The sequence below is a fragment of the Oncorhynchus mykiss genome, chromosome 17 (assembly GCF_013265735.2).
Source record: "Oncorhynchus mykiss isolate Arlee chromosome 17, USDA_OmykA_1.1, whole genome shotgun sequence".
In the NCBI taxonomy this organism is placed as follows: Eukaryota; Metazoa; Chordata; class Actinopteri; order Salmoniformes; family Salmonidae; genus Oncorhynchus; species Oncorhynchus mykiss.
This window is the reverse complement of record NC_048581.1, coordinates 33243140-33265737: the sequence shown is the minus strand read 5'-3', so window position 1 is coordinate 33265737 and position 22598 is coordinate 33243140. Positions and strand designations below refer to the sequence as shown.

General features: G+C 40.9%; 2 protein-coding genes across 5 annotated transcripts in view; one reads left to right on the top strand and one right to left on the bottom strand.

The window, feature by feature from the left end:
• The window catches only part of egln1 (egl nine 1-like protein), a 34372-nt gene extending 33074 nt beyond the window's left edge, over positions 1-1298 (top strand). Inside the window, 2 exon segments of the mRNA NM_001281330.1 lie at positions 232-299; positions 653-1298. Coding sequence (NP_001268259.1) covers positions 232-299; positions 653-708 — 124 coding nt within the window. The 3' untranslated portion in view covers positions 709-1298.
• An 18474-nt stretch (positions 1299-19772) lies between these two features.
• LOC110493762 (gig2-like protein DreN) lies at positions 19773-21762 on the bottom strand. Of its 4 annotated transcripts, none has more exons than XM_021568225.2 (2): positions 21488-21762; positions 19773-20519 (listed from the first exon to the last, which is right to left on the bottom strand). In XM_021568225.2, exon 2 carries the CDS (start codon positions 20510-20512, stop codon positions 19856-19858), a length of 657 nt encoding a protein of 218 aa, XP_021423900.2. In that variant the 5' UTR covers positions 20513-20519; positions 21488-21762; the 3' UTR covers positions 19773-19855. The 4 variants fall into 4 exon arrangements, with proteins under 4 accessions (XP_021423900.2, XP_021423899.2, XP_036805645.1 ...); XM_021568224.2 differs by having other exon boundaries at positions 19773-20516; positions 21488-21761; XM_036949750.1 differs by lacking the exon at positions 21488-21762 and adding an exon at positions 21368-21473 and having other exon boundaries at positions 19773-20516.
• Between the last annotated feature and the right edge of the window lie 836 nt (positions 21763-22598).

The window sequence follows — 22598 nt, the reverse complement described above, 5'->3', positions numbered from 1 at the left end:
GTTAATGCATGCCTTGATCTATGAACAGACATTATTGTAAAGTGTTACCACATTAAGCAACACCACCAACACTATCCAGCTTTAATATATTTGAAAATGCTCAATAATGTTAGAATAGTTGGACCATAACAAATGGTTGGGTAGTGTTAGTGTTAGTATATGTATACCTATTATGTGAATAATTGTATGTTCGTTGACCTCTCTGTTTCCGTTGTCTCACTCGCTGTCCAGGTATGCCATAACAGTGTGGTATTTTGATGCCGATGAACGAGCTCGGGCCAAGGAGAAATACCTAACAAGTAAGATGGAGTCCTGGGCACGTATTCATAAAAAATCTCAAAGTAGGAGTGCTGATATAGGATCAGTTTTGCCTTTTGGATCGTAATAAATAAGATCAAATTATCCTAGATCAGCACTGTGAGACTAAGACTCTTTATGACTACAGGACCATAGTGATCATCATACGAAGTAAGAATTTATAGGAAGTCATTGAAAATAAGAATTTTGTTCATAACTGGTTGAATAAAAATGAATAAAATAAGAATTTGTTCTTAACTGGTTGAATAAAAATGAATAAAATAATGATTAGTTCTTAAATGGTTGAATAAAATATAACTCTCTGCTCTCCCTCCTTCTCTATTCTGTCCTATAGGTGCAGGAGAAAAGGGAGTAAAGGTAGAATTGAACAAGCCGTCGAATCTGAGCTAATATGAGAGAAGCGGTTGGTCCTGAGGCGCCACTGCCATCACCTGCTGCTGCTGTGGACAGATTCGGAAAGAGGGATGGATGGATGGATGGAAGGAAGGAAGGTGGGATGAAGAGGAGAGAGAAGAAAGAAACCAACTTGGACTAGTCCGCTTTCTTTACACTTAATATCCAAAGTTGACACACACACACACAGACAGACCCTGAATGTGATGTCATTGCACTGCAAGGACTCATCATTATTTCCCAAGTTTCTGTTTTTGCTTGTTGCTTTGATTTTTTGCCTTTATTATGTGTAAATTAGCTTTGGAGAAAAAAAATATGTATGGAGTGAGCCGAATGCAAAGAAGTTATATTCTTGTGAATTTTGGGGTGATGTAAGAAGGGTACCCATATGTGCTTATCTGTCAGACGGGTTGTCAAGGTCTCCATCGGCTGGATCTCTCACTGTTAAAATAGAAAAAAAGGTACAGAAGATTGTGTATGATGTCCCTCGACTGGAGGTTGTCACACACACTGTCCGGCTATTGCCTGATGCACACCATAAGGCCGACTCAAACCGTACTGTGCTGATTTGGATACTTTCTTTTCACATGATCCTTTGCAGCACGGTTCTAGTAAATGAGGATGATGCGTAACCAAGCCAGAACAGTACAGTATGGTTTGGCTTAGTAGAGTGAAAAGGCTATTAATAGCTTAAGCTGCACTGACTTGAATACGATAGAAGTTTTCACGTTTGTGCAAACGAGCTGTGGTGATTTTCAAATTGCAGGCGTATGTTGATTGCGGTGCCGTTCTGTGTCCTGGCATCCATTGCTTGGTAACTGGGTCCTGTTCATTAGGCACCAAACAGAAGAAAATGGACTGAAACTGACATGCTCGTTCTCCGTTGCAAAGCATTTTAAAACGTTTCTTTGCTTGCCCTTATGAACACTGCCCTGTGTACGTTACAGGAGCATCCTAACCTGCGATCAGAGATCTGTCTGTTGTTGCAGACGTAATATCACCGTTGTCTTAAAAACCAAAAACTGACACCTACCTATTAGCCTTGCAGCGACCTTGCAGCTCTGAAGTTTAGTTTTGAATAAAAAGGCTGATTTTGTAAGTGCAGTTTGAGTCTGCTGCTGTATCATCTCGTCATTACAGCGTGTGTGTGTGTGTGTGTATCTGCACGTATGCATTTGTGCGATTCTTTCTCTGACCACTGAGCCGAGATTGAAAGTGAGTGAGAGAGACTGTAATAATACAGTCATGACTATTCTCTCCGGCTATACACCATCGCCATCATGTGGTCACAAAACCATAAATGATTCATTCCTGTTAAGGCACATCTGACCAATGAGTTTTATGAGCAGGAGAATTGGCAGACCTAACTGAATGCGGCCGGTATCCAAGCGGTTAAGAGCGTTGGTGCAAGTATCCGAAACGTTGGTTTGAATGTTTCCCTTGCTGCCCTTGAGCGAGACAATAACCTCCAAAAACAACGGCGCCGTTGACGTCGATTAAGGCAGCCCCCCCGCACCTCTCTGATTTCAGATGGGTTGTGTTGAACACATGCAGTTGTGCAACTGATTAGGTTTTCCATTTCTCCATCCACCCTTAAACATACCACAGAACCTTTGCATGTGATTTTGTTTAAACTGTTATCTATTTGCCATTGATCTATTCATTTGTCAATAAATCAGTTGACAAGTAAATAAGACAACATTTAGAGAATAAATGGTTTCTTGAGATAAACATGTATGTATTGTTTGCATCAAGTTTAAAATATAAATTGCGGTAAATAATTACAGACTTTTTAATTGGTTTCATTATAAAGGGCAGGCTCAATCAAGCACAGCTGAAATATTCGACCTTTTTTCACCCATGTCTGAATATATCTCTTCATTGCAGTCTCCTCAGGAACTTCTCTTCCCAGACCATGTCTCACATCATACCCGCAGGAAAGCCAAGGATATTTTTCTAGCCCCTACTCTTTTGGTTTTTACAAGTGTATGAAGGAATAAGATGGGTGCAAGGAATATGGAGGAAACTCCCCAAATAAACAAGAAATGACAAAGCTGTTAGCGGTTGAGTGAGTAACAGTCTGGCTTGTTCTGCTCTAACCAGAAGTATGGTCCCTACTATCAGGAGCAGGGCAGGGGCCCACCTATTGCATTCAGAAAAAACACCAAAATCATTCATGATTTTGAGTTTACATCAAGGGCAACCAAGAAGACAAAGGTCAGATGAACGGTACAGGCCAGGATGAGAAAAGTTCTGCCAATGACCGTCACCCTGTCTTTGGACAAATTCCACTTGAGGTATTCAGTGCACTTGGCCCTGAAAATGGACCCCAACACCCCCAGAGTTCCAAGGATGGTGGTGATGGCCAAAACTACTACCCTACTGTAATGGGGAAACAGAATAATTGCCCGTAAGGACAAAGCAAAGGTCACTAGGGAGATCATCCACCCTGCCACTCCCAGGGTGTTGACCACAAACTCCATCCAACTCCTGCTTCAGTGGGGCTTTAGGAGATATTGGAGGGATAGACAGTTCTGTACAGCATGGTCCCCCTGGTCAGGAGCAAGGATGAGGCCCCCCACCTGATGTAAAGCCCTCAGCTCACTCCTCTGGGCAATCAATGAGTTGTGGGAGTTTCAGATAATGTTTCTAGCTATCCAGGAGAAAGGGATGAGGAAGAGATTTCCAGTTGGAATCACTATGGCCTTGGACTTTTGACTCTTGATGTGGTTGGTTCTTTTGACCCTGATGAGCAGCATCATCCTCAGAACCCCAGACATGATGGAGATGATGGTCAGGGCTCTGGAGGCCTGCAGGTCCTGAGGTAAGGCCAGCATAGAGTCGTAGACCTTACACTACATCTGGCCTGTGTTCTTGGTCACACATCTCATCCACAGGCCCTCCTAGATTAAAAGGTTGTCTCCTATTGTCTCTATCCAAGTGGGGAGTGTGCAGACCACAATGGTCATGACAAATCCTATGTCTCCCTGGGCGATGCCTAAAATGTCCATGCCCATCAACATGCTCTCTTCTATCTATACTTGCCCTTTCTGGAGGAACGGTGATACAGAAAACGTAATCCCAGAACAGCAAATAGGTAAAAACTTCAGAAGATTTCCTAAAAGATGTACAAACCAAGTTCTAGCATGGCATATTCTTCCACTTTGAGTTTCACAGACATTCGTTGCTGAAGTTTTCTGTGCGATTAGAGTGCAGAGCCCAGAATCCCTGTCTGCTTTACTGTGGTGTCAAAAATTAGGCTGTCATGGAAACAAACTATTAATAAAGACGTGGTTATACATTTTCATTGTATTTAGTATTGAGATTTTTATTTATATGAGAAAGTAATTTGTCATTATGATACCAACAATTATAAGTGGACAGGCACAGCTATATCCTTTTAGGTTCTTTATTCCAAACACTGCTTGACGTGGCCTCCACGCAGGGAGCCATAACTTACTTCCATCTGCTGTAGCACACATACAAACCAATGGTGCATATAAACACTAGATGACTGATGGGTGGCGCTGTTTTGAAATCACTGCGTCACCATTTTAGTACCCCTCCACCAGGGTAAAAAAAGAAATGTTCTTTTTTGACAAGCACATTATATTACAGACACCTTAATGCATAATTTTTAATTGTATTATATGAACAAATAAAACAACAAAAAAAAATTACTTAAAATACAATTCTTAGAGAGTATGAATGTTACTGTTCACTCTACAACAAATAAATACTTAAATATATGTAATTTTGCCCTTGAAACATTCAATTGAAATAATGTAGCATTCCATTCATTCCTATGGAACCAAATGCATGCTTTTCAACCATTCGCTGCCTGCACCCGCACGCCCGACTAGCATCACCACCCTGGATGGTTCCGACCTAGAATATGTGGACATCTATAAGTACCTAGGTGTCTGGCTAGACTGTAAACTCTCCTTCCAGACTCATATCAAACACCTCCAATCCAAAATCAAATCTAGAAACGGCTTTCTATTTCGCAACAAAGCCTCCTTCACTCACGCCGCCAAACTTACCCTAGTAAAACTGACTATCCTACCGATCCTCGACTTCGGCGATGTCATCTACAAAATGGCTTCCAATACTCTACTCAGCAAACTGGATTCAGTTTATCACAGCGCCATCCGCTTTGTTACTAAAGCACCTTATACCACCCACCACTGCGACCTGTGTGCTCTAGTCGGCTGGCCCTCGCTACATATTCGTCGCCAGACCCACTGGCTCCAGGTCATCTACAAGTCCATGCTAGGTAAAGCTCCGCCTTATCTCAGTTCACTGGTCACGATGGCAACACCCACCCACGGCACGCGCTCCAGCAGGTGTATCTCACTGATCATCCCTAAAGCCAACACCTCATTTGGCCGCCTTTTCTTCCAGTTCTCTGCTGCCTGTGACTGGAACGAATTGCAAAAATCGTTGAAGTTGGAGACTTTTATCTCCCTCACCAACTTTAAACATCTGCTATCTGAGCAGCTAACCGATCGCTGCAGCTGTACATAGTCCATCGGTAAATAGCCCACCCAATTTACCTACTTCATCCCCATACTGTTTTTATTTATTTACTTTTCTGGTAGTATCTCTACCTGCACATGACCATCTGATCATTTATCACTCCAGTGTTAATCTGCTAAAATTGTAATTATTCGCCTACCTCCTCATGCCTTTTGCACACAATGTATATAGACTCCTTTTTTTCTACTGTGTTATTGACTTGTTTATTGTTTACTCCATGTGTAACTCTGTGTTGCTGTCTGTTCACACTGCTGTGCTTTATCTTGGCCAGGTCACAGTTGTAAATGAGAACTTGTTCTCAACTAGCCTACCTGGTTAAATAAAGGTGAAATAAAAATGTAAAAAATAAAAGAAAATGGAGGATTGCTCCTTCCCGAGAAGTACCAATATGGTGAACAGTGGCTTCAAAGTTTATCAATGACCAATACATATCATTAGCAATCTAGTGTTTTAATACATCATTAATACAAACCCCTACAGCAGGGTTCCCCAACTGGGGAAACTTTTCTTGTTTTAATTTTATTGCTTGACATAAAATACTGTAAAAACACCAGGAAATCAGCTCCAAGTGATTTTAATTTTGGAAATCTGTTCCGAACTAATCCCACGCATAATATGATCGTATACAAATGTAAGCATGGTTTGAAATGATCTGTTTGTGATTCTTGTAGTAAAATTGCAGTCTACAAATGATTTGTAATTATGTTCAAAGGGAGGAAATATTCCCGGTAACTTTCACAATTTTGTGTCTGAAAATTCCCAGGGCTTTGGAAAATTACAGGGAATTTTGCAACCCTAGTAGTAAGTACTACTGAAACACGTAATTATTCAACAATTCATAATAGTATTTTGGGCCATCTCCAGGATTTCAGACTTACCTTGTGGCACAGCATAGCAGCACGTGGAGATCATCAGAAGCCATGTCTGCAGTTACATTTTGTAGTTTCAGTTGGAGTAAACACCAATGTTATGGACAGATCCTCAAAGAATATTCATATTTATAGTTTAGAAAATGGACTGAAAATGAGAGGGACTACCTGTGTGCTCTTATGAATGCCAGCCAGACAATTGTATTTTTATTTTGTCTTTATTTAAACTAGGCAAGTCTGTTAGGAAAAAGCTCTTATTTTCAATGACGGCCTAGGAACAATGGGTTAACTGGCTTGTTCAGGGGCAGAACGACAGATTTGTACCTTGTCAGCTCGGGGATTCCATCTGCCGCCCCATACATTCCCCACTTCCTTGATATTGGTCAAGATTAGAAAATAGAGTCATCTGAGAATCAAAGTTCAAATGATTGATCAACATTGCCAGTTTATCAAGATGTTGGATGTTCTGCCATCCGACTTTCTAGGTCAAACCAATTTCTAGGTCAACAGGTGTATTAATCGTCATTATCACACAGTTAGTAGGTAATGGTATTGTTGGGCAAATATCATAGAAATTATATAGAGAGTTTGAGCAAGCTTTTAAAGTTCCAATGCAGCTGTTTTTATCTCAATATCAAATCATTTCTGGGTAACAATTAAGTACCTTACTGTGATTGCTTTCAATTAAAATGGTTAAAAATAAACAAAAATAGCTTCTTAGCTGAGAGCAATTTCTCAAGCAAGAATTTTGCTAGGACTGTCTGGGAGCGGTCTGAGTGGGGAGTGGAGAACTAAAAGCTAGCTGTTATTGGCAGAAAACTCTCTTAATTATTGGCCTAATTAACTAATTTACCAACTGGTGATGTTACCGGGCAGGCCAAAACTCCACCCCACCAAAACAAGCTGAAATTTCAAGCTGTCTTTTTAAACAGCTCTTACACTAAAAGGGCATTATCATCATTTTCACAATTTCACAGTATTTATTCCAACCTCATAATGTGGAAATGCACTGCACTGGTCCTTGACTGCACTGGTAACAATTGGTGGACAGCTTCTGCCACGGATTTGAACTTTATTCCCTCTCTATGGTTTTCTCACACAGATGCGGTGCCACTTTAACAGACATAAAGCAAAGTTTAAGTTCAATTGGACACTGTAACTGTTCAATGAAAATTACATTTTTAGAAGCTCATATTCTGTTCACACATAATTAAAAAAAATAATAATAATGTTGTTGACTTGTACCTGTGACCAAAGCATAAATTAAAGAGAAGAAAAAAACTTTAAAAACCACACCTTCAAACTTGTATCTGAAACAGACGGTTTAAAAAAAGACTTGCTATTTCTTGATATTGTGTGAGCTCATACTTAGGCCAACACGTAACATTTTCCCATTGGCTGGACTAGAAAATCAGCTCTTTACTTTATATTTATAATGACTGGTATACACCCACTAAACTCTGTTTGTGAATGGGGCAAGCGGTGGTGCGCAGCAATGCTAGATAGCTTAAGACATTGTCAAGCGGACTCTCACTTCTGTTTGCAAGGTAGAGAGCTCTGCAGTGCCGGCCAAGTCAATAAGCAGCATAAGCTACATTTGTTAGTGCATCGGCAGTTTTCCACTTCTTCTGTCAGTCACTGATAGTCACTGAATTAGCTCATGTCAGCTAATATTCTTTAGATTGCTAGGTAGTTAGACTAGCCAGCTATCTAAACCTTGTACTAATCATGTCCGAATTACCCTGGGGCCCTGACCTCCAGGGAGCTCCCATAGATTTTTTTGGTCAGTCTCACTCAGAAATTATATGAACATGGCATTAGTCATGGCAAAATGTAGAATTGCATGAAATTAGCTTTAAAACTGAAGAAAAAAAAACCCACTGTTAGTTAAGGGCTTGTAAGTAAGCATTTAACAGTAAGGTCTACACATGATTACATTTTTTATCCAACTAATTGTAAAATGCGTAGAATTGCAGGAAATTAGCGTTAAAACACTCAACAAGGAACAAACACGCACAAAACATATTGGGAACTAGAGGGTTAAATAGGGAAAAAATAATATTAATGTAATGGGAACCAGGTGTGTACAATCAAGACAAAACAACATAGAAAAAGAAATGTAGATCAGCTAGAAAGCCGGTGACGACGAGCGCCGAACGCCGCCCAAACAAGGAGAGGCACCAACTTCAGCGGAAGTCGTGACATGAAATGAGTTTTAAAATGGCAAAATGTTCTCTCTGCCCCATGGCAAAATTAGGAGAATTGTATGAAATGTGTTTTAAAACTGCAAAAAATATATATTTTTAATAAAACTTCAAATCTCGCTTAGGCCCCCAAAAGGCTATGGCTGGCCATGAGGCCCTGGTCCGAGTTGTTGTACACCCTGGGTGGTAGGAAGCTAAGCTGCTAAGCAAGCACACTTAGGTTTGATACACCACTTTAACAAAAGTTCATTTTTTTTACACTGTGTGCTCTTATGAATGCCAGAAATAATACTTTCCCACTTCCTTGTTTTTGATGTTGGTCTAGATAAGAAAATAAGGTAATCTGAGAATCAAAGTTCATATGATTTATCAATATTGCCAGTTTATCAAGATGTTATTTTTGTCATCAGACTTTCTAGATCAACAGCTATGTTAGTAGGAATTGTCACGCATTTAGTAGGTAATAGTTTTATTCGGCAAACACATCATAGAAATTCAAGAGTGTTTGTGCAAGCTTTTACTTTTATGACCTCTTTTATGACCTATCTATGGTTTCATCTCACACAGATGAGGTGTCACTGTAACAGACTTAAAGTAAAGTACATTTAAAGTTTCATTGGACACTGTAACTGTCCAATGAAAATCTAATTTTAAAAAGTTCATTCATTCACAACCAAATAATGTTGTTGACTTGTCCTTTACTTCTACTTGCGACTAAAGCATAAATAAAAAATTAAATAAGACACCTCAAACTTGTATCTGAAACAGACCGTTTAAAAAATGCTTGCTATTGCCTGATATTATGTAACCTCTGTTTACGTGTCATGAATATTTATGGTTCTTTGTTAAAACCTTTAGGGCCATAGTCTCACCAGTCAGATACCTATCCAGTTCACAGCTGACCTGAGGTTTTTGGTGTAACCACTATATTGGCCACTTTGACACTAAAACCAGGGGACCTTACAAGCTTTACTCTGGAACTAAATAACTGTTTTTCCAAGATGCAGAAAACGTTTATGTGAAAGCCATTTAGTGATATTGGATAACTCTGCACATGGGATCTCTTCTACTGAGGCTTTGTTCTTATTGGACACCAGTAGAGCAGAGTCATCCACATTCAAAAGCAAATGATGAGCATTTTCTGATTTCATATCGTTAAGGTATAGTAAGACGAGAAGTGGGCCAAGGATGCTCCCCTTCGGGACCCCACAGCTAATCTCCTTCACACTAGAATGTTCTAGAATGCTTTCCATTAACATCCTCCATTTGTTCAATAGGATTTAACCCAGTCAATGGACCTGCATTACCATTCCACAAAATTCCCCGGTCAACTTCTTTCCCTGGTCAACCCATGCGACAATCCAAGTAACATAATACAAAAATCTTCTTCAAAATGCGTCAATTTAAGCTAGAGATCTCGTCTCATTCCATCGAATCTGCCTATTTCGGCCTTCCACATCTGCGATGGCTCGAAATTTTATTTGTCACATGCGCCGAATACAACAATAGACCTTACTGTGAAATGCTTACTTACAAGCCCTTAACCAACAATGCAGTTTTAAGAAAAATTACATTTAAGAAAAATTATATTTACTAACTAAACTGTAATGATAATTTTTATGTTTGTGCTTTTCTTAAAACTAATTTCTGTGTTCCATTCATGTGCTGTTCTATAAAACAACTTCTGTGTTCATGCAAGTGCCTGACTGTACAAGTCCTCACTCACAGTAGCTGCAATTTGGCGGTACGCCCAGACCTTGTTTTGAGCACAAACTAAAGATATCTCAGTTTCCAGTGGTGGAAAAAGTACCCAACTATCATACTTGAGTAAAAGCAAAGATATCTTAATAGAAAAGGACACAAGTAAAAGTAAAAGTCACCCAGTAAAACCTACTTGAGTAAAAGTATAAAAGTATTTAGTTTAAAATATACTTAAGTATCAAAAGTAAAAGTATAAATCATTTCAAATTCCTTATATTAAGCAAAGCAGATGGCATCATTTTATTTTTTTACAGAAAGCCACGAGTACACTCCAACATTCAGATATCATTTACAAACGAAGTATGTGTGTTTAGTGAGTCCGCCAGATCAGAGGCAGTAGGCATAACCAGGGATGTTCGGTTGATAAGTGTGTGAATTTGTCTATTTTCCTGTCCTGCTAAGCATTCAAAATGTAACGAGTCGTTTTGGGTGTCAAGGAAAATGTAAGGAGTAAAAAGTAGAATCATTTCTTAAGGAATGTAGCGAATTAAAAGTAAAAGTAGTCAAAAATATAAACAGTAAAGTAAAGTACAGCTACCCCAAAAAACAACTTAAGTAGTACTTTAAAGTATTTTTACTTAAGTACTTTACACTACTGTCAGTTTCAAGGTCTCAGCTTAGAGAGAAGAAGCCTTATGAGGTGTTGGTCTGTCACGTTATGAAACAGTATTGGTCGGTCACATGAATGAAACAAAATGGTAATGACGAATTAATTATGCTAAATCATGCAAATATAACTTCTCTGTGTGTATCCGTATATAAGACAGCTGCTGGGACTCCACAAGGGAGCTCCTGATTGACATGTGTACTATGGTGCATTTGTCACACCCTGGCCTTAGTTATCTTTGTTTTCTTTATTATTTTGGTTAGGTCAGGGTGTGACATGAGGGATTTATGTGTTTTGTCTCGTCTAGGGGTTTTTGTATGTTTATGGGCTGTTTCCTTTCTAGGTAGTTTGTAGGTCTATGGTTGCCTAGATTGGTTCTCAATTAGAGGCAGCTGTCTATCGTTGTCTCTGATTGGGAACCATATTTAGGCAGCCATATTCTGTGGGTATTTTGTGGGTGATTGTCTTCTGTCTTTGTGTTCATGCACCAGATAGGACTGTTTCGGTTTTTCACATTTGTTGTTTTGTAGCGTTCACGTTTATGGTCTTTATTAAACATGTTGAACTCTAACTACGCTGCGCTTTGGTCCGATCCTTCGTCCACAGAAGGAAACCGTTACAGCATTGAGTTGATTGGAACCTCTCCAACGTGTTGACAATAAACAGCGATTTATTTAAGATTGACTTCAGGTGTCCCTGTATAAGAATTTCCACCACAAAACTAAAGTAAAAATAAAAGAAAAACAATAAAATAACAGTAAGGAGGCTCTATACAGGGGTACCGGTACAGAGTCAATGTGCGGGGGTACAGGTTAGTCGAGGTAATATGTACATGTAGGTAGGGGTAAAGTGACTAGATAATAAACAGTGAGTAGCATCAGCATTAAAAAAAAGTGTGTGTAGTGTGCCATGATAGTTTGTGGGTGATGTGGACACCAAGGAACTTGAAGCTCTCAACCTGCTCCACTACAGCCCGTCGATGAGAATGGGGGCGTGCTCGGCCCTCCTTTTCCTGTAGCCCACGATCACATCGCCAGGTCTCTGACCTCCTCCCTATAGAGGGCTAACAGTTGCGTCATAAATCACCTCGCAACCACACCAAGCGCCATGTTGGAAGACCAAACTCAGTCTGCTGAAAGTCCTCAAATTGTCCACTTGGCTGGCTGCGTTTTGTTACCACTGGAAACTTCCGGAAGATTGCCCATTATTTAGTTTCTCTAAGGACCCAGAAAACAGAGGCAGTGGGAGAACCTATTCAAGTAAGTAAATATATGTTGAAATATATAAATATATGTATACAACTATGTATTATAGCTAGCTTGCTACACAAATGAGCCGTTAATCTTTGTTTGCTAGTTAGCTAACTTTACATACTGTATAGCTAGCTAGCTACGTTAATTAAATATCACCAGCTTAGTAACTTCATATTTGTAATGTCTGCTTACAACTCACCATCTCAAACACGTAGATCCCCTGAACGCAGCTCACTTTCCAGCTCACACTCTCAAACACCTAGATCCCCTGAACGCAGCTCACTCTCCAGATCCCAATCACCTGAATTCTAATCACCTGTTCACACACCCGTATGTCATTATCACACACTATTTAATCCTCTGTGAGGTATTGTTTGTCTTGTGACACACGTCTTTCAGAGCTCTGTTTTCCCCGTGATTTACTCCTCCCATGTATGATAGTTTTTGCCTGCCTCACTAACAATGCCTTTTGCCTATTTCCTGCTTGTATTTTAGCCTTTTGGATTTCCTGTTATCTACCTATTGCCTGATCACCCGGACTATGTTACTAGCCTTCTCCCTGCCTGCACTATTGCCCTTTTGGACCCCCTGTGTATGACCTTCTGCCTGCCCCAGAACCCAGCTACCTGCCTCCTCCTGTGGTCCTTTGCAATAAACACCTGCTGCGCCCTGCGCTTGAAACCAGCTCTCTGTCTCCCCTTGTGTTCATTACAATATTAGCTAGTTAGCTGTCTACATGCATTTGTCATTGTAACTCCAAATGTATTTGTAGGTAGCTAGCTAACAGCCATTGAAGAGGGTGAAAGGGTTAGCTAACACTTCCAGCTGTCAGAGAAGTGAAAGTAGGGCTACTCTGGATAGGGCAGGTAACTTTGTGGGAAGTCATTATGAAACTATTCTCCAGTTCCAGTCCCAAGCTAGAAAAACTGAGGACAGAGAGCTATAGCAACATAATATTCAGGGATACCTAACTTGAGTATAATGCAGCCTGTTTCTTTGGGATGTTTTCTGTCCTCAGATACAGTGCCTTGCGAAAGTATTCGGCCCCCTTGAACTTTGCGACCTTTTGCCACATTTCAGGCTTCAAAAATAAAGATATAAAACTGTATTTTTTTGTGAAGAATCAACAACAAGTGGGACACAATCATGAAGTGGAATGACATTTATTGGATATTTCAAACCTTTTTAACAAATCAAAAACTGAAAAATTGGGCGTGCAAAATTATTTAGCCACTTTACTTTCAGTGCAGCAAACTCTCTCCAGAAGTTCAGTGAGGATCTCTGAATGATCCAATGTTGACCTAAATGACTAATGATGATAAATACAATCCACCTGTGTGTAATCAAGCCTCCGTATAAATGCACCTGCACTGTGATAGTCTCAGAGGTCCGTTAAAAGCGCAGAGAGCATCATGAAGTACAAGGAACACACCAGGCAGGTCCGAGATACTGTTGTGAAGAAGTTTAAAGCCGGATTTGGATACAAAAAGATTTCCCAAGCTTTAAACATCCCAAGGAGGACTGTGCAAGCGATAATATTGAAATGGAAGGAGTATCAGACCACTGCAAATCTACCAAGACCTGGCCGTCCCTCTAAACTTTCAGCTCATACAAGGAGAAGACTGATCAGAGATGCAGCCAAGAGGCCCATGATCACTCTGGATGAACTGCAGAGATCTACAGCTGAGGTGGGAGACTCTGTCCATAGGACAACAATCAGTCGTATATTGCACAAATCTGGCCTTTATGGAAGAGTGGCAAGAAGAAAGCCATTTCTTAAAGATATCCAGAAAAAGTGTCGTTTAAAGTTTGCCACAAGCCACCTGGGAGACACACCAAACATGTGGAAGAAGGTGCTCTGGTCAGATGAAACCAAAATTGAACTTTTTGGCAACAATGCAAAACGTTATGTTTGGCATAAAAGCAACACAGCTGAACACACCATCCCCACTGTCAAGCATGGTGGTGGCAGCATCATGGTTTGGGCCTGCTTTTCTTCAGCAGGGACAGGGAAGATGGTTAAAATTGATGGGAAGGTGGATGGAGCCAAATACAGGACCATTCTGGAAGAAAACCTGATGGAGTCTGCAAAAGACCTGAGACTGGGACGGAGATTTGTCTTCCAACAAGACAATGATCCAAAACATATAGCAAAATCTACAATGGAATGGTTCAAAAATAAACATATCCAGGTGTTAGAATGGCCAAGTCAAAGTCCAGACCTGAATCCAATCGAGAATCTGTGGAATGAACTGAAAACTGCTGTTCACAAATGCTCTCCATCCAACCTCACTGAGCTCGAGCTGTTTTGCAAGGAGGAATGGGAAAAAATGTCAGTCTCTCGATGTGCAAAACTGATAGAGACATATCCCAAGCTACTTACAGCTGTAATCGCAGCAAAAGGTGGCGCTACAAAGTATTAACTTAAGGGGGCTGAATAATTTTGAACGCCCAATTTTTCAGTTTTTGATTTGTTAAAAAAGTTTGAAATATCCAATAAATGTCGTTCCACTTCATGATTGTGTCCCACTTGTTGTTGATTCTTCACAAAAAAATACAGTTTTATATCTTTATGTTTGAAGCCTGAAATGTGGCAAAAGGTCGCAAAGTTCAAGGGGGCGAATACTTTCGCAAGGCACTGTATAGAGAGCAGTCAAACCCTTTCTGCAGATGAAGAGATCCCAATTAATGTCCCAAGAGAATAAGGGTACATACTCGACGACCGGAGTTGGGAACCACTAGCCTACAGTATGATGGCATTAGAGACAATTTATGCTTGATTCGAAAATGTGGTCAGAGGCGCTGTTTGGTGGTACACAATTTCGGAGCCTCCAGGGGCATGCAGAGTTCAAATTGAGCTCCGTACCGCTTTGTCATGCACGTCTCAAATTTTGTAACAATGCGGAGGGCTTCGTATAGCTCCGCATTGACATGATTGGTTGACGGTAGGTGGGGGCGGGAGGTCCTGTATAAACACAAACTCACTTCCTTGACAACTTCGTTCACAACAGCTCTGTGTAGCTCCGCAAAACTCAAGAATTATGAATGCCATGACTTCAGCAGAGGCCGTATCACTGTAAATGCTGCATGGCCAATGCAGACATCGGATTGACCATGGAGCGCCTTTAAGCCTTATGGACATTTGCGATGCACCCCTCCCCTTTACATTGTGCATCTGAAGCAGACTCACACACTGTTTACATATTGTTATATGTTCTCAATTTAAAAATGATTCCAGTAGACAATGTATTTGCATCTCAGTGCTTTAGGCATCACTACTGACACCCTGGTTCAAATCCAGGCTGTGTTTGGGAGTCACACAGCGCAGTGCACAATTGGCCCAGTGTTGTCTGGTTGTAGGCTGTTATTGTAACTAAGAATTTGTTCTTAACTGACTTGCCTAGTTAAATAAAGGTTCAATTTAAAAAACTACAGACACCCTGGTGTCACGACTCCGACCCGAAGGTGGCTCCCCTTCCCGTTCGGGAGGCGCTCGGCGGTCGTCGTCGCCGGCCTACTAGCTGCCACTGATTTATTTTCTCCCCCTCCTTATGTGTTTATTGAGTACACCTGTTTTGAGTTGGTTATAATTAGTGAGGCTTTATTAGTCAGCCGGCCCGCCTGGTTCGTTGTGCGGGATTGATTTTTGTAACCCTGGTGTTTGCATTAGATGTACATGTTTGTGTATTTAGTGCTAGACTGTTTTCGTTTCCCTGTGTCTGGGGCATTTGGTTTGAGCACCTGTAAGTGGGGGGACCGTAGTTCTCCGTGTAAAGAAGCACTTTATTGAACTCTGCTTTCCAGCGCCTGATTTTACCCTAACGACACCCAGGACCTTACACCTGGTTTGAATCCTGGCTGTATCACAACCGGAGCCTCATGATTGGGAGTCCCATAGGGCGGTTCAAAATTGGCGTGTCGTCCGGGTTTGGCCGGTGTAGGCCATCATTGTAAATAAGAATTTGTTCTTAACTGACTTGGCTGGTTACATTGTCTATGCTAAATGTGTTTAAATTGTAAAGTAGTTGGGATATAAGGAATATCTTTTATTGCAAAGCAGAGATTACAAAATACTTTTCATTCATCCTATTCTTGAAGTAGAGCATGTTTACCTTATCATAAAAAAATAGTATTTTACACGTTTTAAATGATATTTTATACATTCATTCATACGGTTTAAGGGGCACTTGTCATGATGACAAGGTGAAGGTGCTCTACTCAAATGGCACAACCTAATCGAGCACAGCATATAACAAACATCTCGTATAATTGAGGGATGTCTCCTTTCATATCTGTAAATTGACAACTTAGTAGAAACTGGGGCTGCGGCAGCACTGCTCATCTTCACAGTGGGAATCCAGTCGATTCCAGCTGGCCTCTTGATAGAAGCCAGCTGGTGAGCCCACAATAGTACATAAACAAATGAAAAGCACATCTGATGTTAGAATATCACTTCTTCAGGCAGTGTTGTAGTACTCAAGACGAGTCCAGTCTCGAGACCACATAGAGTATCTCGGTCTTGTTTCGGTGTCAATCGGTCTCGGACAGTGAGGGCTCGTAGTTTCTTCAAGAAACCATATCAGCTTCCATTGTCAGTGGATAAAACGGCTTCGCCAGGCCAAATATATACAAATATATACTTCCTTGAAACATGAATGTCTTCACAGCCGTATCTATTATAGACATGGTTGCACAGTGGCAAACCTATAGGCCTTCAGCGTGTGACAGGGTCGTGATTATGAAAGGAAGGCAACCGTAATACCAGCGCACTCATGTAGAAGAGTGGAATTTTTGATCAACACAGGGCCAGTGGTATAGTGGAGGGTTTACCCTGGAATAAACCATATACCCCCTTTTTTTCAGTGGGTATTGCGTATACTCACTTCTTAATCCCTACTGATGCATATACACAGTTGAAGTCGGAAGTTTACATACACCTTAGCCAAATGCATTTAAACTCAGTTTTTCACAATTCCTGACATTTAATCCTAGTAAAAATTCCCTGTCTAAGATCAGTTAGGATCACCACTTTGTTTTAAGAATGTGAAATGTCACAATAATAGAAGAGAGAAGGATTTATTTCAGCTTTTATTTATTTATTCACATTCCCAGTGGGTCAGAAGTTTACATACACTCAAATAGTATTTGGTAGCATTGCCTTTAAAATGTTTATCTTGGGTCAAATGTTCCGGGTAGCCTACCATAAGCTTCCCACAATAAGTTGGGTGAATTTTGGCCCATTCCTCCTGACAGAGCTGGTGTAACTGAGTCAGGTTTGTCGGCCTCCTTGCTCGCACACTCTTTTTCAGTTCTGCCCACAAATTTCCTATGGGATTGAGGTCAGGGCTTTGTGATGGCCACTCCGATACCTTGACTTTGTTGGCCTTAAGCCATTTTGCCACAACTTTGGAAGTATGCTTGGGGTCATTGTCCATTTGCAAGACCCATTTGCGTTATTGACTCTACGCTTGTTTACTCCATGTGTAACTCTGTGTTGTAGTTTGTGTCGCACTGCTTTGCTTTATCTTGGCTAGGTCGCAGTTGTAAATGAGAACTTGTTCTCAACTAGCCTACCTGGTTAAATAAAGGTGAAATAAAATACAAGTAAAATTTGCGACCAAGCTTTAACTTCCTGACTGATGTCTTGAGATGTTGCTTCAATATATCCACATACTTTTCCATTCCTCATGATGCCATCTATATTGTGAAGTGCACCAGTCCCTCCTGCAGCAAAGCACCCACACAACATGATGCTGCCACCCCCATGCTTCACGGTTGGGATGGTGTTCTTCGGCTTGCAAGCCCCCTTTTCCTCCAAACATAATGATGGTCATTATGGCCAAAAAGTTATATTTTTGTTTCATCAGACCAGAGGACATTTCTCTAAAAAGTAAGATATTTGTCTCCATGTGCAGTTAGTTGCAAACCGTAGTCTGGCTTTTTTTATGGAGGTTTAGGAGCAGTGGCTTCTTCCTTGCTCCTTGCTTCATTTCAGGTTATGTCAATATAGGGCTTGTTTTACTGTGGATATAGATACTTTTGTATCGGTATTGTTCTGGGATTGATTTGCACTTTTCTCACCAAAGTACGTTCATCTCTAGAAGACAGAACGCGTCTCCTTCCTGAGCGGTATGATGGCTGTGTGGTCCCATGGTGTTTATACTTGCACACTATTGTTTGAACAGATGAACGTGGTACCTTCAGGCATTTGGAAATTGCTCCTAAGGATGAACCATACTTGTGGAGGTCTGCAATTTTTTTCTGAGGTCTTGTCTGATTTCTTTTGATTTTCCCATGATGTCAAGCAAAGAGGCACTGAGTTTGAAGGTAGGCCTTGAAATACATCCACAGGTACACCTCCAATTGACTAAAATGATGTCAATTAGCTTCTAGAAGCTTCTAAAACCATGACATAATTTTCTGGAATTTTCCAAGCTGTTTAAAGGCACAGTCAACTTAGTGTATGTAAACTTCTGACCCACTGGAATTGTGATACAGTGAATTATAAGTGAAATAATCTGTCTATTAACAACTGTTGGAAAAATTACTTGTATCATGCACAACGTAGATGTACTAACCAACTTGCCAAAACTATAGTTTGTTAACAAGAAATTTGTGGAGTGGTTGAAAACCTAAGTGTATGTAAACTTCTGACTTCAACTGTATATATACAGTGTTGCAACAATGTGCAAATGGTTAAAGTGCAAAAGGGAAAATAAATAAACATAAATATGGGTTGAATTTACAATGGTGTTTGTTCTTCACTGGTTGCCCTTTTCTTGTGGCAACAGGTCACAAATCTTGCTGCTGTGATGGCACACTGGGGTATTTCACCCAGTAGATATGGGAGTTTATCGAAATCTGTTTTTTTTTCAATTCTCTGCGTAATCTGAGGGAAATATGTCTAGTATGGTCATACATTTGCCAAGAGATTAGGAAGTGCAGCTCAGTTTCCACCTGATTTAGTGTGCAGTGTGCACATCTCCTTCCACCTCTTACCCGTGACCGTAAACCGTTAAGTGGTCGCCATATGAGGTTGAGTGTCAATTCGTGTTATCTTATCTCGGAAGAGTTTAGAAATCCGCCACATCCAATTTGAATGAGCTGTTGTTTGCTACTTAACCTTATATCTGTAAAATGTCTAGCACAACTAGCTACATTTATTTTGACCTCTTTACACATGTATTGTGGAATTCCTCCTCTGTAAACGTAATTTGCCTGCTAGTGGAGCAGAAGAGTCTCATTTCATACAAGTGCATGTTTCCATGTTACCTCTCCTCGCCTCCTCTCCTCAATGACCTTTGACCCTTTTCAAAAAGAGGTGGAGAAGACAGAGGAGAGGAATAGGCAAATCCTATTGAGACTCTCCCTAGGCCTTTTTCTCAAATGGATTTCATTGACTCATCACGTCCTCTCCTCACCTCCTTTTGAAATTGCGCTAATGCATTGTCTAGATTTTGGTATACTAATACTGGGCATGCATATGTTTGTCGCAGCAGCCACCTTTGCTACAATGTAGGCTTAGACACTCATTGTGTTTAATCCGCCGCCCAGCATTAAAACAGTTTAATTAAAAAAGCTTGTTTATCAATGAAAGTCGCATGATACTTGAAAGAATTACAAGGCAACAGTAAACATGTCGTCAATGGCAAGATGCATCATTCACCCAAGTTCAGTCAAAATCGTCCCAGTGGTGTCTGAGAGATTGCGTGGGACTAACTAACGAGCGCACTGTTCGTACTGACGTGCGAACGGACAGAGACAGATCCATAGTCCCCCTCCGATTTCATCGTGGGGAACAATGTGCGAATCAACAAAGCTTCATTTATTTCCACACAAACTTTTTTTTATTGTCGAATTAACCAATAATGTCATAATCATATAGTATCCAGTATGTCAAATCTGTCGCTTTCAACTGCTCCTTTTGCAGACATGTTTGTCCATAAAAGGGCATACAGTGGCGTCACACCCCCAACACACCTCCAGAGAGTGGCCAATCGGTGTCTGCATCTTGCACACCTTACACCTGCCCACAACCCCCTGCTCGTTTCCCTGTCCACTTGACTCCCCCCCCTGTCTCTGCTGACTGATGAGCTTCTCGAGGGCTTGCTTCGTGGCCGTGTCGGCACAGTGTGCAATGCCTTTCACCGCCACCCGCTTGGGGTCTTTAACGCAGTCCTCCTCATGCCCAATGACGGTGGAGGGCAGCCAGGCAGTATCATAGCCGCTCTGTTGCCACGAGTGCCACATTGCTAAATTCTGTCCATCCATCTTCTTCACGCGGCCCACCCGGACTTTCAGCTGCAGTACCACGTGTTCCCCAGGGGGGCACCGACTAGGGTAGCCCCGCGCCTTGGCTATGTCCCGGCTGCAATAGACCCCCGGGCCCAACGTGCCCCCCGCAGAGGGCCGGAAACCCCCTGTGATGATGGCTCGAGCGCTGTCACGGTGGGTGCCATGGTACATGGTGTAGCCTTGTCTGCCCCGTGGTGCCTGACCAGGTTTCAGGACAATCTGCTTCTCAACCACAGCCTCCCAACCGCTGAACTGCACCAACTTCGCTGGCATGGCTCTGCTAACGGAAACACAGTTGACGCCAATTTGTAAACAGATGAGATCAATCAATCAAATGTATTTATAAAGACCTTTATAAATCAGTAGTTATCATAAAGTTCTTTACAGTAACCCAGCCTAGAACCCAAAGTGCAAGCAAAGCAGAAGTGAGAGCACAGTGATAAAAACTCCCATGAAGGAACCTGGAGAGGAGCTCAGTTCAGAGAGAGGGGTGACCTATCCTCTCCAGGCTGTACTGGGTTAGGCTATATGTGTTGTACACACACATCAAAACGTATTGAAGACATAGAGCCTTTCTTTTCTAAAATCTCCCCACTCAAATGATTATTTACTCAAGTATGTTTCCATGATTTTTGCCTCTCGGAAATTCTAATTCGAACCGTACAGCTGAAGATCCACTTTATAGGGCTATTGACAAAGGCAATGTTCCTGCAGTTGCGGATACTGCATTCACGGTAATTGCTGCATATGTTGCTCAATCAGAAATTGTCTTTAAACGTGAACTACAACGCTAATTTGTGTGCTAATTTTGACTCCAAAGTAGGATATCATAATGTATACAAGGTGCCACTGAACACTTCCTTTTCCCTGAACTAAACTTCAACTTCTCTGTCCATAAAGAGTATGTTGTATATTCACCACCAGGGCTGGGGTCAATTCAGGGAATAATTTAATTCAAATTTCCCATAATTCCCTGTATTATGAAGACTTTTCATTTTCCTGAACTAACAGAATTAAAATCAACCCTGATCACAATAGCAGCTGTACTGCGGTAATTTGACAGGACAGTGAGAAAGCAAAACATACATATAGATAGTAGCAACAATAAATGCAACACAGAATAGTTACCACCATAGAAAATCTCAAATCTATGCCTTATAGATCCCAATGTTGTGCCACTCACTGGCTGTGGATAAGTTTCTAAAATATTATTACAGTGTTTATAACTTTCTCTCGTGATTAACCTACCTTTTCTAGTGTTTCTCAGATAGTTTCACTTTCGATTTTTCAGCTCAACTCTGCTTCCTTGAGTGGCATTCATGGAGATCCCACCCAATAGAATCTCTTCAAACAATATCCGGTTTGCTTTAGAGATCACATTCACCTTCATTTTAGAGTGGTGTACACAGAATCCCTCATTCTTGTATTCATGCTATTCCATATCTTAAGACCAAAGGCCCATTCTATAAGACCCATTCTGTAAGACCAAAGGCCCATTCTCATGGTAAGACATGCTAGGCAATATCGTCCTCTAGTGATTTTCTGGGGACACAGCATGTATTATTTTATCATTGGTCACCAGGGTTGGGGTTAATTCCATTTCAAATCCAGTCGTTTCAGATACTAAAGCAGATTCAAATTACACATTTTTTTATTGAAAAACATTTAGGAGAATAGGAATATGTATAAATATACTATTTACAAATTCATCACATATGTATGATTTTATATGGGAATCAAAAAGCTTTCATGAATGTTCACCATGTGCTGATGTGCTAATCAGCACTGTCAACAGACCCAATTATGACATCACAATGTAACAGAACCCTTGCCATGATGTCATTGCTGGTTCCATCTGACTGGCAATATTCCATTTCCACTCATTTCATGATAGATCTTTCACAGAGATAGGTTAAGATCTTATTTAGAGAGTGCTAATATTTATCATCAATGGCTTATTGAGGAAGAAAAACAAGTGAGTTTGACAAACTCCAGAAGGAGAACTCTCAGATGAAGAGCGTCATCGAAAGCTTGAGGAAGCAAAACATGGCTTTAAACCAACGGGGTGACCAGGACAAGTTTTCAAGTTTTGTAAGGCTCATCAGTAAGGCTCAGAATTTGTTCTTAACTGACTTGCCTAGTTAAATAAAGGTTGAAATTCTACATGATGCGCAGCAAGGTTTGTTAGAACAGAGCACAAATAGGCTCCAAAGCAACACGTCATTTGAAATGAGGAGTGCTTCTTACAGTCACTTCTTCCTGTTGTTTAGGAAAATACCTTTAACTCAAATTATATGGTTTGGTTTCAATACTTCAAAACCAAATGGTAGGTGATATATCAGCCAATCAGCATTCAGGG

Coding starts and splice junctions, on each gene's coding strand:
- LOC110493762 (XM_021568225.2), bottom strand. CDS start 20,512: ATGCCAGCGAAGTTGGTGCAGTTCAGCGGTTGGGAGGCTGTGGTTGAG.